Below are 17,025 nucleotides of genomic sequence, written 5' to 3'. Positions count from 1 at the left end.
TTGGTATTTCTGGTTTTGATCCCCAGAATTGGAAGACACTCTTCTGTAGTAGCCAGTTTGTGGTTCCCAGCAGGAGGCCTGGTGCGCTGGCCCTCCTCCATGGGGCAGGCTGCGGCATCTCATCTCCTGGGCTTGCAGGCCAACACTGGTGCCATGTCCTTGGCTCAGCCCCCTTCCTGGGACACTGACCGGTTGCTAAATGTTGTTATGGTTGTCCTTCGTTTTTAAAGATTTATTATTATTATTGTGGAAAGGCAGATTTACAGAGAGAAGATACACAGAGAAAGATATTCCATCTGCTGGTTCACTCCCCAAGTAGCTGCAATGGCCACAGCTGAGCCAATCCCAAGCCAGGAGCCAACAGCTCCTTCCGGGTCTCCCATGTGGGTGCAGGGTCCCAAGGCTTTGGGCTGTCCTCCACTGCTTTCCCAGGCCACAAGCAGCGAGCTGGATGGGAAGTGGAGCAGCTGGGATATGAACCAGCAATTCCTTGATATTGTTGCTAATCTCTGACTGCCCTAATTTAAGAGCTACACTGTATCGGAGGTTGGGGTGGGGGACCCAGGGTGGGTGGCTGTTCCAGGTGCCTGAAGTCTTGGGACTCAACGTCTTTCCATGTGCATATTTGCTTGTGGAATGTCATTTTAATAAATCTATACAAGTCCTCTGCCCATTTTTAACTTGATTGTTTCTTACTTTTAAAATGACAGTGTTACCCCCAGCAGTCTTACTCACTATCTGTAATTGATCTGAAACAAGGAAAAGGGCTGTGTGTGAAGTAGACTTGGAGGGATAGGAAAGCTCCGCAAACACATGGGGTTCTGTTGAGCAAAGAGGGCTGTGCTGTGTCAAGAAAGTGGGATGCCTTCGTGGTTAAGGGCTTGAGCCTGGAGTTCAACTCCCGGGCTGTGCCACTCACCCACGGTGTGGCTGCAGTAAGCCATTCACTTCTCTGGGCCTCGGTTTGCTGCTCTGTAGAATGGGGGTGTTAGGACCTGCATACGCTAACATACACTACTGTTGAGGACCAAGTGTTTGGAGGGAGGACTACAGTGCATCCAGGAGACTTACAACCCAGATCCCAGCTCTTGGGTTCACAGCCACCACCCGTGCACTTCCGGACTTTCGTCCTTTGTTCTCAGAAAGAAGCGAGCCCCTGGGAAGACCTGGTACACAGCGCCCACCTCAGGCAGCCCAGATTCTCAGGACCTTAGACATGACTTTGGCTCCCATTTGGGCCCTCACTTCAGCTGCTCTCACGAGTGGTTCTGGTAGAGTGTTCCTCAGCACACACCACCCTGTGAAGCACAGGGCAGACACCAAAAGGTGTTTTGGTGTTTTGCTTTTAGGACGATCTTGAGAATTTTGAGCTTGGAGCAAAGTGGCAAAGATGGCAGCAGCAAGAATTTCTGCACGCCTGTTCCCAACTCGCCTCTGTTGCCGGCTGCTATTCCTAGTCCTTCCCCAACCCCCCTCCACATTGGCAGGATCCCTGGTCAGTGACATTGTGCGACAGCCTCCCCTCTGTGTGGGACTGGCACTTAGTCGGGATGAGGCGGAGGTCGTGTGCTTCCTCAGATTCCCACAGATTCCCTTGTACGCCTGTGCGGGAGCAGCGTGAGGTTTATTGTGGCAGGGCAGGTAGGGTGTGCCGGTCTCTCCCGTGGTCACTGCTTCCCCTTTTGTAGTTGATCAATTTTAACTGTTCCTTTCCTTTGCTTTGCTTGTGTGTCGCAAGGTGCAGGTGTCTGTCTCACAGGTTGTAATCCCATCATTACTTAGTCGTTTACATTTCCACCTTAAGCCCTTGATAACTGGTCGGGAAGCCTTCAGCCATGAGGGAGGAAATCCAAGCGCCATCAGTACGGAGAACCCCTGTGAGGCCTGCACCTGCGGCTGGTCCTGTAAGGCCTGGCATCCCGCCTGCCTAGCACTCGCTCCTGCCTCCCTCCCCCCACCTCCCTCCCCCACACACCATCTGCTCAGGGTTAATCTGCAGTTAATCTGTGCTCAGATGTAAATGGCAGGCTCTTACCCCCTGAAGGCCGCGTATCTGGTTGCTGTGTTCAGGCCCCGGGTTCATTATCACAGTTTAAAAAGCCACTTTAATGGAATACAGTTCACCGTTGTCTTCAGCCTTAGCCAAGTGCGTTCGCTGTTCAGTGGGGCTTTGACGTGTTCATAGATCCATGAGGCCAGCCTCGCAGTTCTGGAACACTCTGTGCCCTTTAGCTTCTGTCTATTCTGAAAAACCCTAGACAGCCACCCCTACCCACTTCCTGTCTCAGCAGACATTCATTCGGGTCACGCCGTGCGAGTGGAGCCACCTAACACGTGCCCTTTGTGATGCTTGCTTGTAAGAGCGAAGTCCTTCCAAGGTTTGTCTGTGTTGCAGCTTGAGTTATTACTTTGCTCCTTGTAATAGCCAAGTCACGTGTGCCCTCGTGTGCTACTCTGTGCGGTGAACCTGCCTGTTGGCCGGCGGACATCTGGGCTCATTCTACCTTTGGGCTATCACAGATAGGGCTGACATGGACATTTGTGCACACAATTTTGTTTGCACACCTGTTCCCTAAAAAAAAGAAAAGAAATGATCAGAAAAGCAGTTACAGCAAAGGGGAAGAGACAGAGAGATCTTCCATCTGTTGGTTCACTACCCGAATGGCTGGGCCAGGACAAAGCCAGCTTATTCATGCTTTCCTACGTGGTGGCAGGTACCATGCATTTGGGCCATCCTCTGCTGAGTTCAGGTGTCAGCAGGGAGTTGGTTGAGAAGTGTAGCAACTGAACTTAAACTGGTGCCCATGCTGGATGCCAGCATTGCAGGCAGTGGCTTCACTGCCCACACAAGCTCCCACACACCGGCCCTTAGTTCTTTTGGGTCTAACTAGGAGTGCGGTTTTTGGGTGGTGGAATAGTTCTGTATGTCACTTTTTAAGGAGCTGTCAAGCTGTCATCTGCTGCGGATGTACCATTTGCGTTCCCAGCAGCCACACTCGGGGCTTCCACTCTTCTCCGCTTCTTTGCCAGCACTTGCTGTTTGCCACTTGTAAAGCTGTAGCCATCCCGGCAGATGTGACATATCTGTGGCCTTCAGTGACATTTCCCTCATGACAGCTGACACTCATTGTCTTTTCATGTGAGTTTTGAACACTTTTTATTTTTCTATTTACAAGCCCTTTGCCCTTTTTAAAAAGAAATTATTTTTATTGGAAAGTCAGATATACAAAGAGGAGGAGAGACAGTAAAATCTTCCATCCGTTGATTCACTCCCCAAGTGGCTGCAATGGCTGGAGCTGAGCCGATTCTCTTCCAGGTCTTCCATGCGGGTGCAGGGCCCCAAGGCTTTGGGCTGTCCTGGACTGCTTTCCCAGGCCACAGGCAGGGAGCTGGATGGGAAATGGGGACACTGGGATTAGAACCGGCGCCCATCTGGGATGCTGGCCCTTGGAATTAAGGGATTAGCCAGTAGAGCCATCATGCTGGTCCCTGCGTGTTTCCTGTTATGTGGGTTTTCTACTTCTTGATATTAATATCCTTTGATAGACCACAGTTATAAAATTTGATGAAGTGCAGAGTGTATTTTTTCTTTTGTTGATTATGCTTTTCATGTCATCGAAGAAATTTCTGTCAAATCTGACGTTGTAAAGGTTCTTTGAATTCTCCTAGGGATTTTTTTTGGTTCTTGTTTTTGCATCACAGTTGCAGATCGCTTGGGAGTTTTTGTGTCTGGCACAGACTAAGGACCCCGCCTCCTCCTGTGTTCACAGATGTGTGGTGACCCCGGTGCCGGTTGTGGCAGAGGTCTCCGCAGAGTAGTCAACAGCTGGCTGCCCCTGGCAGCTGGATTTGGTTTTGGACTTTGGGTCCCAATCCAGTGCCCATGTTTTGAGCATCTCCCCCCCACCACGCAGGTCAGACATACTGACAGGCCAGAGAAGGTGAGGCAGCTGGAGTGATGTCACCGTGACAAGCTTACGAGATGCTGAGGAGGGAGAGTAGCTCCAGGCTGGGGCTGCGGCATAGGGTGGAGGGAGCCATGGGCCAGGTACAGGGATGGTGGCAAGGGTCGCTGTTTGTCTGAAGGCCAGTTTGGCAAGGCAGCGTGGGGCCCGTAGATGGTCATGAATTCCCAGGTGAGGAGTCTGGACCCGACTGGAAGAATCTGATCGCAGGGAGGGCAGGATCTGTGCACGGGGGCCCGGCAGCAAGACAAGTACTGACAATTGCAGTTGCTCTGGCCCAGGTAACCCCCCAGTCCTCTCAGAACACCTAGGTGGCACATTCTTGCCCAACTCACAGTGCCTATGATCACGACTGCCTGGCGGGTTCTGAGCACAGGTGCATGGTGGCTGTGTGGAAAATGCCCCTTGACTGATTATTTCTCTTCAGGTGCACAGCCTGCAGCCTGGGCTCCCTGGGAGACAGAGAAGCTGGACTTAGGCACAGTGGCCCCAGGGTCATTTGGGGAGGGGATGTTGTCCTCTTGGGCTTCTGATGGATTCCACATGGTCAGCCTGTGGCCAGCTGGGAAGCAGGCCTGGCTGCTTTTCCTTCCCAGTTGGGCGGCCCAGGGTCAGGCTGAGCTTGTGCAGGAGGGGTTTGTGATACGTGGGTTCCTCTTGAAGGTTCCTGGCTAAGGGCTGGGGCTCCACTCGGGTCACCTCTCTGCGCGACTTCTCCCTGCCAATTCATGTGCTGAGTGGTCCCTGTTCTGACTCAGAGTCTCCCCCTGAAGTCCCACCCACCCAGAGTCCACACCCACGAGCCTTGCTGAAGGATTTGGGGATTAGTAGCATCTGCCAGTGGGGGAGGGAGGGGAAGACGACCAGAAGTGTGCAAGGAAGCAGACAGCAGGTTCCCAGGCAGTGCAGTGCTCGACCTTGGAGCTGAAACAGAGAAAGGTCTGTTTGTGTTTCCATGAATGAGAGGCGACAGCTGGCTTGCAGATAGCGGGCCAGGCCAGCTGGAGGTTGCCTTGGCTGCTGGCTTGAAGCGAATAGCCAGAGCCGGGGTCCTGGGCAGAGGACGGATGGGGAAGGATGGAGCCAGGCTGAGGACAGCCGCCTGAAAGCTGGGGTCCAGGCCGGGCCGCATACAAAGCTGCTTGCCAGCTCGTGAGCACACCCGAGCCTTAGCACATCCATGAGAAGGTGAGCAGCCAAGCACTGGTCTCTCTCCATACATGTCTCATGTTCCCAGTGGGCACTGCCCTGGGCTCCTTCAATAAGCAGCCCCTCACTGAGAGGGTGGTCAGGGTTTCTTTTGCAGAAGGGCTGCTTGGCCTGGCCTCAGCAGAGCCACGCCCACTGCATGTCTAGTAGCAGATTCTCATCTCTGCCTCAAAGGACTTGGACATGGAGGGGCCAGGGACACCTGCTCACCCTGAGGACTGGATGTTGTCCCGTGAGCCCAATCCCCATGCCATCGGCTCTCTTTCTTCTGTGCCGTAGACTCCTTTGTGGGCAGTCAGGGAAGGCCCTGTGGAGCCTGGGGTGAATGCGAAGCCTGCATCCTATAGGGGTCACCCGCAGCACTGCACTAAGGCAGGAGAGCAGCTGCAATTTCAATTAGGACAGAGTTGGGGTGAAGCAGGGCAGGCTGCGGGTTGTCTGTGGGCCCTGTACATCAGGAGGAGGCGTGGCATGGGGTCCTGCTTCAGGCCTGCAGGGAGAGCCTGGCTGTGTTGATGCCTCGGCCTTGGCTTTTCAGGTCGCTCCGCGTTGTGTGGGACTGACACAATATGGACCAAGGAGGAGCAGAGCCCCAGTTACCCCGGGGTCAGCCTGTCTGCATCTCCCAGTGGCGGGAATCTTGCCTGCCCTGTTGTCACCATTCAGAAATGACAAGCGTGAGCAGCATCTCTGGGGATGTGCTGGCGCAGTGTGAGGCTGTTGAAGTCCCAGGGCTGCGCTGGAAACAAAGGGGCCATAGCAGGTATCTCACGTCGTATTCTGCTAGGAGGCCTTGAACAGCATTTTTTTTAAAAGATTTATTTTTATTATTTTTTATTGGAAAGGCGGATATACAGAGAGGAGAGACAGAGAGGAAGATCTTCCGTCTGATGATTCACTTCCCAAGTGAGCGCAATGGCCGATGCTATGCCAATCCAAAGCCAGGAGCCTCTTCTGGGTCTCCCACACAGGTGCAGGGTCCCAAACCTTTGGGCAGTCCTCGACTGCTTTCCCGGGCCACAGGCAGGGAGCTGGAAGGGAAGCAGGGCTGCCAGGATTAGAACCGGCACCCATATGGGATCCCGGGCGTGCAAGGCGAGGACCTTAACCACTTGCGCCACTGCGCCAGGCCCTTGAACAGCATTTTAATCTGGGTGTGAGAAGGCAGCTCCTGGTAGGCCATGGGACAGACAGGCATTTGGGGCTCACGGGAATGGCCATTTTAGGCCATTAAAGGTTCTCAAAGATTTGTACAACTGGGCAAGAAAACCTATCCCACAGCATTCTGTGAGCTATCAGAGACTCAGGTGGGACAGACTGCAAAGGAAGGCCCACCGGCCCGCCAGATCTAGGAGGAGGAACTGCTGGGCTGCCCTTGGTGTGTGTGTTCTGTGACTGGAGCTGGGGAACTGCGTGTGGTTCTCTGCCCTGCACGGGGCAGTGCTGGACACTGAGCACTGTGCCTTTCAGGAAGGGGCCATGGACTAGATAGATCCCTCCCAGGGCATCCTGGATGGACTGTCCCAAACCAAAGGGCACAGAGACCCGGGGGTGCTCCCAGCTGGAGCTGAGAGACAAGGAGAATGCTGTCGTTTGACTGAATCATATTTAGAAAATGACTTCAAAAACAACTTTCCCTGTAATCCCCCATCTGGTGTAATGCACAAGCACTGGGTTCTCTGGGCGGATATCTGCCCGCTGGAGCCGTTTATTGCACCTGTTCTGGGTGCACTTGACCTTCCAGATCAGCGTGGCTTTTGACACTGATCATGTTGGAGTCCTTTCTCGGTTTCCCATGGTTTGGGTTGGTGTTGACTGCAATGTACTGTGGGGCCGGAGACAGAACAGGGGAATGAGCCTGTGTGTGTCCAGTTTGGAAGATGGTGAAGGAGGTGGGGGCTGTGCTGCCAGGCCCAGGTGGCTGGACCTGACTGTGCCGTGGTGGACCCGTGAAGGTTGGTGGTGGGTGCCTGCAGGTGTACTGGACACCGCTGTGTTCTAGACCCTCTGGCACCCCTAGGGGTGTGGTCTCTACTCAGGAGTAACAGAGACCAACGACCCCTGTCTTGTCCCACTTATGCACAGGGTCCCTTCCTCATGGCTTCTCAGCCACTGGCTCCTCCAGGTTTCAAAGAGGCCACGGGGCATGTTCTAGGGCTCTCTCATCCCAACAGGTGCAGGACAAGCTGCTGCGGGTGCCCCTTATCTGGCTGCTGTCTTCGTGCCTCCGTCTCATAGTAACGGAGCAGATGTCAGGGCCTGTTGCCAAGGCTCCCTGCAGCATTAGTTCCCGGGTGTGGGACAGAGGCTCTGGCACAGCACTGCACGGCGTCGCTGCAGCCTCAAGAACACCTGCTGCTTGGCAAGTATTTTCTCTGTCTGACTCGACTTTTGTTCCCTCTGTGTATTCCTGTCTCCTTCCCTGTCGCCGTGGCCTCCTGTGGCTCCTCAACTGGGGTGACAAACAGCAGGGGCACAGTGCAGCTGCTGTCCCCTCCCCCACCAGGGCCGACGTGACTGACAGTCTCAGCTCTGCCCTGCCGCTCCCACTCCGGTGCAGCTCCCTGGGTGCCAGCTTGGACTTGGCACACAGGGCAAGTCTTCTTGTCTGGTGCCACAGAGGCCACTTGCTGGGCCCTCAGGACCTTCCCCATCTGCAGCTGGTGTGGGGAGGGGGCTTGGCTGTCTTGGAGACTCCTGTTTACCTCCCCTATCAACCGTGTGGCATCTCTGCCAAGTGGAAAATCAAACTCCCCACGGTTCCAGGAAGGGATTTGACTGGAGACCGGGGTCAGGGTTGACGGTTTGTTTGCTGGATACCGTTTGGGTCCACCCTTTCTTGCTGTGGTAACATTGGCCAACAGAGCCAGCTACAGGAGCGTTTGCCACCACTCCCTGTTGGGGCAAGGGGTGCTGGCCAAGTGGTTCGTTCTGTGCCTCTCTGTTCACCTGCTCCAAGCAACTGTGGGAACCCCACTCTGTGTGTACTGCCACTCCATGTTGGCCATCGCCTGTGGTGTCCCCTCCTGCTCATGTCCCTAAACCATTTCTTGTTACTATAGAGACAGCCCATCCTGGGCACCTACACTCTCAGGCCTGGGTTTGCTTTGTCACGGTCGCTTGGTGGGAGGGAGTGTCGGGAAGGGTCACAACACAGCTGTGGTCTTGGCGTGTGCTGCTTTAGGGGGAGCTGTCTTCCATAGGGTCACAGTTTTGACTTCATCCAGACGGACCACAGCCAAGCCACCAGATGGGGCTCAGGGGAGGCTGCATGGATATTCATTCATTTGTGCCGCAGCCTGGGGAGTCCTTGGGCCTGGCAGGGTCAGTAAAATGTCCCTGACCTGAAACCAAGGCAGGATGTGCTCGGTCTGCAGGTCAGAGAGATGAAAGCGGCAGGACATGGCACAGGTGACAGACTGGCAGTGTGTGCACGGCCTCTGTGAGGGTGGCTTGCTTACCTTCTGATGTCTTTCTGGAAATCTCATGTGTGCTGGCAACAGCTGCTGCTGGCAACAGCTGCTGCTATAGGGTCAGAGGCCTGGATCCAGCAGCTGCCTTCCTGGGTGACACTGGGTTGCTGGCCCGCACCCTCATGCAGAGGACACCTGGAGGGACCAGCTGGGCCGCTTGGTCCCAGGGCTCTAAGCCCAGCACTTGCTTCAGCGGCTCCGAGCCTGCAGCGTGCATCAAGGAGGCAGTGGCCTCCTCCCGAGTAGATGTGAATCCCGATGAGAAGGGTGGCTGTGTATGCCCTGGGGGTCACCCAGGTGGGAGTGTGCAGCAAGATCTTCCTCCCTGGAGCTCAAAAATACAGAACCTGTGAGCTGTGGGCTTCTGGCTTCCACCTGGCATGGCCTTGGCTGTTGCAAGTGTTTTGGTAGAAAGATCTAATAAATTTAGATTTTTAACAATTCGCCAAGAAGGAAACAAATGTTAGCCCGACAAGGCTCCCCGCCCCCCAGCAGAGCATCATGTGCTGGATGATTCTAGATGTACTTTGCTGGGAGCAAGCCAAGTCCTGCCCCTGACCCCTGTTTTAAAGAAATGTTTACTTGTTGACATATTCAAAAGGCGGAGGAGGGGGAGGTGTCTTTTATGCCCTGCTTCACTCTGCAAATGGCCACAGCAGCAAGGGCCAGACAAGACTGAAGTTAGGAACCCCAGACCCTAGGCTGGTCTCCCCTGTGGGTGGCAGGAACCCAAGTACATGGGGGCCGTTGTTGGCAGGAAGCTGGATTGGAAATGAAGCAGTGAGGATGCAGAGCAGTGCCCTGATGATGGGAGGCTGCCATCACAAGTGGGCCATGGCCGAACCCACTGTGCTGCTTGCAATACCCACTCCAGTCACTGACGCCTGGAGTGGCTGCAGTGTTGCTGTGGAAGTTTCTCAAACGTGACCTCTGAACTTGGCCCAGGGATGCTGCCCTCTGCACCCACTCAGCCATCCCTTCTGTTCCCTGAGGTTTTGAAGAGACGCAGAAGCAGGGCTCCTGGGAATAGTCAGTTGTGAATGTTTGCTTTGAACAGAGTAAAGATTTTCACACCCACGGTGGGCAGTACAACTGTGCCATTTACAAGGTGACAGCAATTCAACAAAGAAAATTCAGAGCCCAGACAAACCAGTGTGCTCAAAGGGCTGGAACAGGGCTCCAGGTTTAAAGTGTCTGTAACTGTGTTGCTTCTGACCTCACCTGCGTTTTCCTGGATTTTACCTTAGCCTTGTTTGAGAGAAAGTCTAGAGTTGAGATCTCAGGAACATCCCCCCCTCCCCTCGCCCCTAGGTTTTGGGCCTGGCTGTGGGGTCTCCATGCCTGGCTTTGGAGCCTGGAGTTATCCAAGTCTGTAGGTCCACAGTGGTGCATCAGGTTCCAGCTGGAAGAGCAGGTGCCTGGATGTGTGGTGAGTGACTATCTGCACACTGCCCCCTGCTGGTCAGCACAGGAATGGTGACGTTGGTCTAGTCCCAATAACATGGAGGGTCCCCAATACCTTTCAGGGGTACTCAAAGCCACAAGTAATCTTTTAAAGATTTACTTATTTTTGAGCCGGGTGCGGTGGCTTAGCAGCTAAAGTCCTTAGCGTCCTTGAAGCCACCAGGATCCCATATGGGCACCAGTTCTAACCCTGGCAGCCCTGCTTCCCATCCAGCTTCCTGCTTGTGGCCTGGGAAAGCAGTCGAGGACGGCCCAGAGCGTTGGGACCTGCACCCACGTGGAAGATCTGGAGGAAGTTCCTGGCTCCTGGCTTCAGATCAGCGCAGCACCGGCCGTTGTGGTCACTTGGGAAGTGAATCGTTGGATGAAAAATCTTCCTCTCTGTCTCTCTCTTCCTGTATATCTGACTTTGTGATAATTTTTAAAAATATATGTATTTTTAAAGATTTATTTATTTTCATTGGAAAGTCAGATATACAGAGAGGAAGATCTTCCATCTGATGATTCACTCCCCAAGTGAGCGCAACAGCCAATGCTACGCCGATCCGAAGCCAGGATCCAGGAATTTCTTCCAGGTTTCCCACGTGGGTGCAGAGTCCCAAAGCTTTGGGCCGTCCTCGACTGCTTTCCCAGGCCACAAGCAGGGAGCTGGATGGGATGCGGCATCGCCAGGATTATAACCAACGCCCTTATGGGATCCTGGTGCATTCAAGGTGAGAACGTTAGACACTAGGCAACAGCTCTGGACCCCAGAAACTAATTTTTTAAAAATTGCTTATCTATTTGAAGGCATTACAAAAAAGAGAGAGAGAAAGAGAGAGATCTTTGATCTGCTGGTTCACTCCCCAGATATCCACTGTAGCCAGTGGTTAAGCTGGGAGCAGGGAACTTCATGAATGTCTCCCACGTGGGTGCAGGGACCCAAGTGCTTGGGCTGTATTTGGTACTTTTCCTGCGCCATTAGTAGGGAGTTGGATTGCAAATGGAGCAGGTGGGACGCAAACCAATGTCCACATGAGGTGCTGGAGTTGTAGGCAGTGGCTTAACCCACTGTTCTCATTTTAGGTGCTGGTTCAAGTCTCAGCTGCCCCAAATCTAGTTCCCTTTCCCTGCTGATTCACCTGGGAAGACAGTGGAAAATGGCCTGAGTGCCTGAGTCCCTGCTACCCATGTCCTGGTGGGGTTCCAGACTCATAGCTTTGGTCTGGCCCAGCCCCCGGTGGTTGTTGTCATTTGGGGATTGAACCAGTACACGTAAGATCTGTTTGTCTTTTTCTTTCTCTCTGACACTCTGCCTGTCAAATAAATAAAATAGATCTTAAAAAAAGAGAGAGAAAAACCTTTCATCTGCTGGTTCTCTCCCCACATGTGTGCAACAGCCAAGGTTTGGCCGGACCAAAGCCAGGAGCCAGAAACTTCACCCAGGTCTCCCACATGGGTACCAGGGCCCATGTGCCTAGGATCATTAGCAGGAAGCAGGATCAGAAGTAGAGTCGCTGGGACTCGAGCCAGCGCTCTAAGACGGGATGACAGCATCACAGGCAGTGGCTTCAGCCACAGCACCGCAGCACCTGCCACTACATAGAATCGTTGTCTAACTCGCCAAGGAATTGTTGATTCACACCCCGTAGAAGTCACCTCGAAGAGGTTACAGTCAGTGGTTTTAGTGCATGTGCAAAGTCATGCAGCCATCACCACTGTCTCACTCCAGAACCTTCTGTCACCTCTGAAAGAAATCCAGATCCCCTTCAAAGTGGTGTTTCCCCAGCCGCTTTGCTTGACCCTTAGCTACTTCCTAATTGGCCTGGTCTCTCTGGGGCTGCCTGTTGGGAGATGTGGCCTGTCAGGTACATCACACAGCTGGCGTGCGAGGGCCTTTGTGTCTGGCTTCTCTCAGCAGGCATCAGTGCTGTGTGACATCTTGTGGCCAGATCATAGCGAGCTGGGTGCCTGTGGAGCCCTCTGAGCGTTCACTGTGTTTTGGGGCAATGGGATAGCGCTATGTAGACATTACAGCCCAGGTGTGTGTAGACATGGGCACTCTTGCGTGTGGACTGAGGGGCGGAGTTTCTGGGTCAGTGTCTTAACATTTTGAGGGAGTGTCAGATGGATTTCCATATTTATTTTGGAAGAGATAAGAGGGAGAGACAGAGAGAAAGAGCCATTTTCCATCTGCTGTTTCACTCCCCGAATGGCCACAACAGCTGTCTCTGAGCCAGTCTGGAGCCAGGAGCATCTTCTGGGGCACAGACACTTGGGCCATCCTCTGCTGCTTTTACCTGGCTGTTTGCAGGGAGCTGGATTGAAAGTGGAGCAGCTGGAGCTCCTCCTAGGGGATGCTGGCATCATGGGTGATGGGGTTTAACGTGCTGTGCCACAGCACCATCCTTAACCCTCGGAGGGGGTTGGGTCTGAGAATGGGAACTGCTGGCCTAGTCAGGAGCAGCCCAGGGCAATGTGGGTGGCTCAGTGCAGCCGCCTGTCCTCGCTCTAGGGTTCTGACATGCTCAGTCAGCCCCCTCACCCCCTCCTTCACTCCTCACTCTTCCTGTTCCCTCCAGTTACACAAGCACCCTCCTAGGATGGACAGCAAAGCGTAGGTGCTGCTCTCAGTCTTGGAAAGTGACCTGCCTGGCCTGTGCTCCTGTGGACCCCTTGGGCAGTTCTGGAGCAGGGCTCCCCACTCTGTGCCCAGGGACCAGGGCTAGCACCCCTTGGGGCAGTGCTCCCAGCCCTCCACCTGGCTCTGTAAAGCTCCGTGGTGCTTACTGTCACCTCCTTGGGAGTTCAGGGTACCCGAGCTGCTGCCCTGGGCTTGAACATGAGTTGGGGATGCCCAGCTGTCCCACTGTCTCCTCCTGCTAGTGGTGTGCCCTGAGAACCAACAGGGAGCAAATGCCCGCCTGCTGAGTTGGGCATGACTGAGGTGTTCTTCCTGTCTCCCTTCTGTGCCGATCCTTCAGTGTCCTGCTGGTCACATCCATTGTGGTTTCTCAGCCCAGCAGCCTCATCGGGCATCCCTTCTGGACAGCTGGGCCTTTGGCAAAGGGGCCAGGGTGAGGAGTGGAGCTGTGCTGGGAAATGGTTCCCACAGCCTGGCTGTAGACGGGGATGGTGCCTAGAGACCCTGGTGTCTGGTTCAGAGGGACCCCGTCTAGCCACCGCTCTCCAGTCGGTGACACCCTCTCTGTTCCCTCCCCTCTCAGATGTGACTGCCTGCCCTCAGCTGGGTGCCTGGAGCCATGGCCGACACCATCTTCGGTAGTGGCAATGACCAATGGGTTTGCCCCAACGACCGACAGCTCGCTCTCCGGGCCAAGTGAGTGCTCCCTCCCCCTCCCAGAATGTGAAGGGTGCTGCGCTACCACAGGCCCTGAGCTGGGCCTTTAGCCACTTGCTCTTTCCACACCACATGAGCCTGTGATGAAGAGGATGAGCGAGTGGCCAGGCCAAGGTGCCTAGGTCCCTGTGACTCCCAGCTGTGTGGCCTCTGCAGAGTACCCAGAGGCCCTGGCTGCTGTTCCCGGACCTAAGACAGGGGAACCTAGGTCTTGCCCACTGTGTTATGTGGTTCAGCGTCACACAGCACATAGCCAGGGTCTTGCCTTCCCCCTGGTTCCCACCCATCTCTCTTGGGGTGTGATGGGGGTGGGTGAGGTGGGGTTCCTGGTTATCCTGTTCTTCAGCCTGCTGAGCCCTCATCTCTGGCTGGAACAGGCTGTCTCCACCTAGCGTCCAGCGTGACTGGTTCTGCCTTTTCTCCCTGCCCCTCATGACCCCAACCCTGTACCTCACCCGATAAGGGGCCGTGGGCCTTCGGAGCCTTGCGGTGCCTTGCTGCACCCCCTCCCCCACTGCCAGCCTGCGCCAGTCTCATTGGAGCTGGCATTCCCCAACGGGGGCCAAGTCTAAGAAATTGGCAATTACATGTTCCACGCCTCAGGGAGACGGGGCTGGGACATCAAAGAATGGGAAAATGAATCTGCAGTGCCCAGGCCATGTGGCATCCCACGTGATATGTGGGGAGGGTGCCCAGGGATGGAATCAGCCTGGCCCGGCATGACCCTCACAGGTCCCCAGTCCAAGTCCTCCCTGCCCAGAGCTGTTGTCGAGCCTTTCAATACAGAGTAATGCTTTTATCTCCTCCCCGGGGTGTGCCAGCAGCAGGCCTGACCCAGCTCTGGGCTGGGAGCCACAGGCAGACCCTCTGGGGGGCCCGAGGAAGTGACCTTCCCTGGCTCCAGCTCGGGAACGCCTGCCTTCCAGCCTGCAGGCACCAGCAATGCTTTTAAAGCCCTGTGCTGTGTGTGGCCACCGAGGTCAGCACGGCCCCTAGTCAGAAGCACAGGTGGGCGAGGTGAGCCCTTTCAGGGATACAGCTGCTCTTGGGCTGCCTCCCTGTGCCTGGGTAGTGGGCTGGCACACTAAGGGAAGCATGCTCACACTGGGTTGGTGTTAGATGGCAGTCCCTGGGGATGCTGCCAGGCAGCGGGAAGTGCACGTGTGAAGGCCCTGGAGTGACTCACTGAGGCCTGCATGGCCTGAACGCAGTGAGGTGGAGAGGTACGCAGAGGCCAGCTGGGTCAGGGCCTCATCCCCCCCCCCAGAACCTGGCATTCCAGAGGTGCCAGAGGGTACCATGCCACCGTGGCACAGTGTTGAGGCTGGACACACACCAGGGCCATGCAGGAGCTCAGAAGACTAACCACACGGGGTGGGACCTCTCACCCCCGGAGCATATAGACATGGTCACGGGAGCAGGGCTCGCCATGGCAAGGCCTCAGCACCGTTGCCTGTGTCCTCCCGCCCACCGCCCCAGGCTGCAGACAGGCTGGTCTGTGCACACCTACCAGACGGAGAAGCAGCGGAGGAGCCAGAGCCTGAGCCCCGCGGAGATCGAGGCTGTCCTGCAGGTCATCCGGAGAGCTGAGCGCCTTGACGTCTTGGAGCAGCAGAGAGTCGGGTGAGGGCGGGGTCTGCTGCGGAGAAAGCTGGGGAGGCCCTGGGGCCGCGTGTCCCTGATGGGAGGGAGAGAGTCAGGATCCCCTACAGCTCTCCTCAAACACCCCCTGCCCCGCCCCCGCTCTCCGAAACCCCAGATGTAACACAGGAAGGCATGCCAGCTGCCGGTCAGTGCAGGGAGCCGGCTAGGGAAGACATCCCGTGCAGGCCCAGCTGTGGCAGGTGCATGTCCGGCTTGCTCTCGGCTCCCCCCAACCCCTGGCCGAGGCCTCTGTTGCTGGGAGCCCAGCTCAGCTCTGCCTGTCCTTGTGCCTGTTGTGTTTTACCTTGTTTTGTAACAAAAGCAATTCCCATTTCCTAGAAAATCTGAAAAAACACCGAAAAGCACAAGTAGGAAAGTGCTCTGGGCAATGCATCAGGCTACAGCTCATTTGGTTCCGGTCTCCTTTTCCTTGTTCTATTAAGGACATGGTCATTTTCAGAGAATCAGACCCTGCAGAGATGTGGGTGCACGTGCCGCTCCAGGGCCCGCTGCGACTCCCGGCAGCCAGCCGCAAGTGCCTCAGCGGCACAGGCGTGCCAGGCCCGCTCCCAGGCGGAGTATGCAGGGAGTGGCCGGGGGTGTGCACCAGGGGCTCCTGGGTGCCATCAACTTTGCCTGTCCCGTGCTGTGTTCCACAGTCCCTGGCTGGCCTTGCCTGTGAGCGCTGGCTTTGGTAAGGGGCTCAGAAGGAGCCAAAGTCAGTGCCCGCTGGCCATTCAAGCAGGAAGAGGACATACCGTGTGGAGACTCAGGGCTGTCCTGCCGGGGGCCCCAGGGTCGGGTCAGTCTGACAGGGGAATTCTCCCTTGTGCAAGCTGAAAGTCCTTGCTGAGAGCACGGGGCTAGTGCCAACCTCATTACCCAGCCTGAGGCTATCCTGGGAGGGGAGCCTGGCTGGCCGGGCTGCCAGAGGCCCTGGCTCTGCCTCCTGGGAGTGCCAAAGCCCTGGAAAATGCCTTCCCAAATCTGAGCCTCAGCCTTCCCATCTTTAAAATGGGAAGGTGGTGGCTTTCCTACCAGGCTTATTTGTGTGCCAGCCTGTACATCTGTTTCTGGAAGTGAGTCATTCCCTGTTGACAGCTTAGAGGAAAAAATAAACACACAAAACCATGGCTTCAAACCCCTCAAAATCTGGCCCTTGCCTGCTGTCTGTATTCTGTATACCCTTGTCTCCCACCCACATCCCCTGTATGTCTTGTCACACCCCAGGCCTGGGCATGTGCTGCCTCCAAGGCTAGAATACCCCTCTCTGGGCCCCCCACTCGGAGCCTTTATCAGGCTGTCAGGCCCCCACTCCGCTGCCTGTCTGCCTCCACTGAGCACGCCTCCCTCTCCGAGGTCCACTGGCTCACACGTTGACTTGCCAATTGGTTTTCTGCAGCATTGACTGCAGGGGCCTGATTGTCTCCAGCGTGTTTCCTGTAAGACTCAGCATTGAGCACCAACAAGTAACTGTTGGGCGACCAAGGACTTAGCCAGGGGAGGGGCATAGGGCAAAAACAGGGACCCTAGAGGATGACAGACAGCACATGTGGCATGCAAGGGCATGGGGGCCCAGGCAGGGTTCGAGTTGGTCTGGGAAGCAACCCACATGCGTCTAACCGTGCGTGCCCCATTGCAGGCGGCTGGTGGAGCGGCTGGAGACGATGCAGCGGAACGTGATGGGGAACGGCCTGTCCCAGTGCCTGCTCTGCGGGGAGGTGCTGGGCTTCCTGGGCAGCTCCTCGGTGTTCTGCAGGGACTGCCAGAAGGTAAGGCCTCACACGGCCCTAGCGCTCTGGCTGCCCAGCGGCTAGGCATGCCGGAGTGTGTTTGTGTGTGCGGGTGGACGTGTGCATGCCGCGGCAGCCTCTGCCCCGTGGCAAGGAGCACCTCAGCCTGAGGGCCAGAGAGCCTGGTTCCTGGGGCT

At 55.7% G+C, this 17,025-nt stretch overlaps 1 protein-coding gene across 2 annotated transcripts in view; it reads left to right on the top strand.

Annotated features, from left to right (window-relative positions):
- Positions 1–17,025, top strand: part of RPH3AL (rabphilin 3A like (without C2 domains)) — a 129,469-nt gene that overhangs the window by 52,526 nt on the left and 59,918 nt on the right. For both annotated transcript variants that reach the window (XM_041001387.1, XM_041001388.1), the window contains exons 2-4: positions 13,318–13,430; positions 14,931–15,074; positions 16,738–16,867. In XM_041001387.1, coding sequence (XP_040857321.1) covers positions 13,354–13,430; positions 14,931–15,074; positions 16,738–16,867 — 351 coding nt within the window. In that variant the 5' untranslated portion in view covers positions 13,318–13,353. The remainder of the gene's footprint in view (positions 1–13,317; positions 13,431–14,930; positions 15,075–16,737; positions 16,868–17,025) is intronic.

The sequence above is a fragment of the Ochotona curzoniae genome, unplaced genomic scaffold, assembly GCF_017591425.1.
Source record: "Ochotona curzoniae isolate NIBS_2020 unplaced genomic scaffold, NIBS_Ocur_1.0 scaffold_2453, whole genome shotgun sequence".
Lineage (NCBI taxonomy): Eukaryota > Metazoa > Chordata > Mammalia > Lagomorpha > Ochotonidae > Ochotona > Ochotona curzoniae.
The sequence above is the reverse complement of the archived record's forward strand: the minus strand, read 5'-3'. Positions and strand labels throughout refer to the sequence as shown.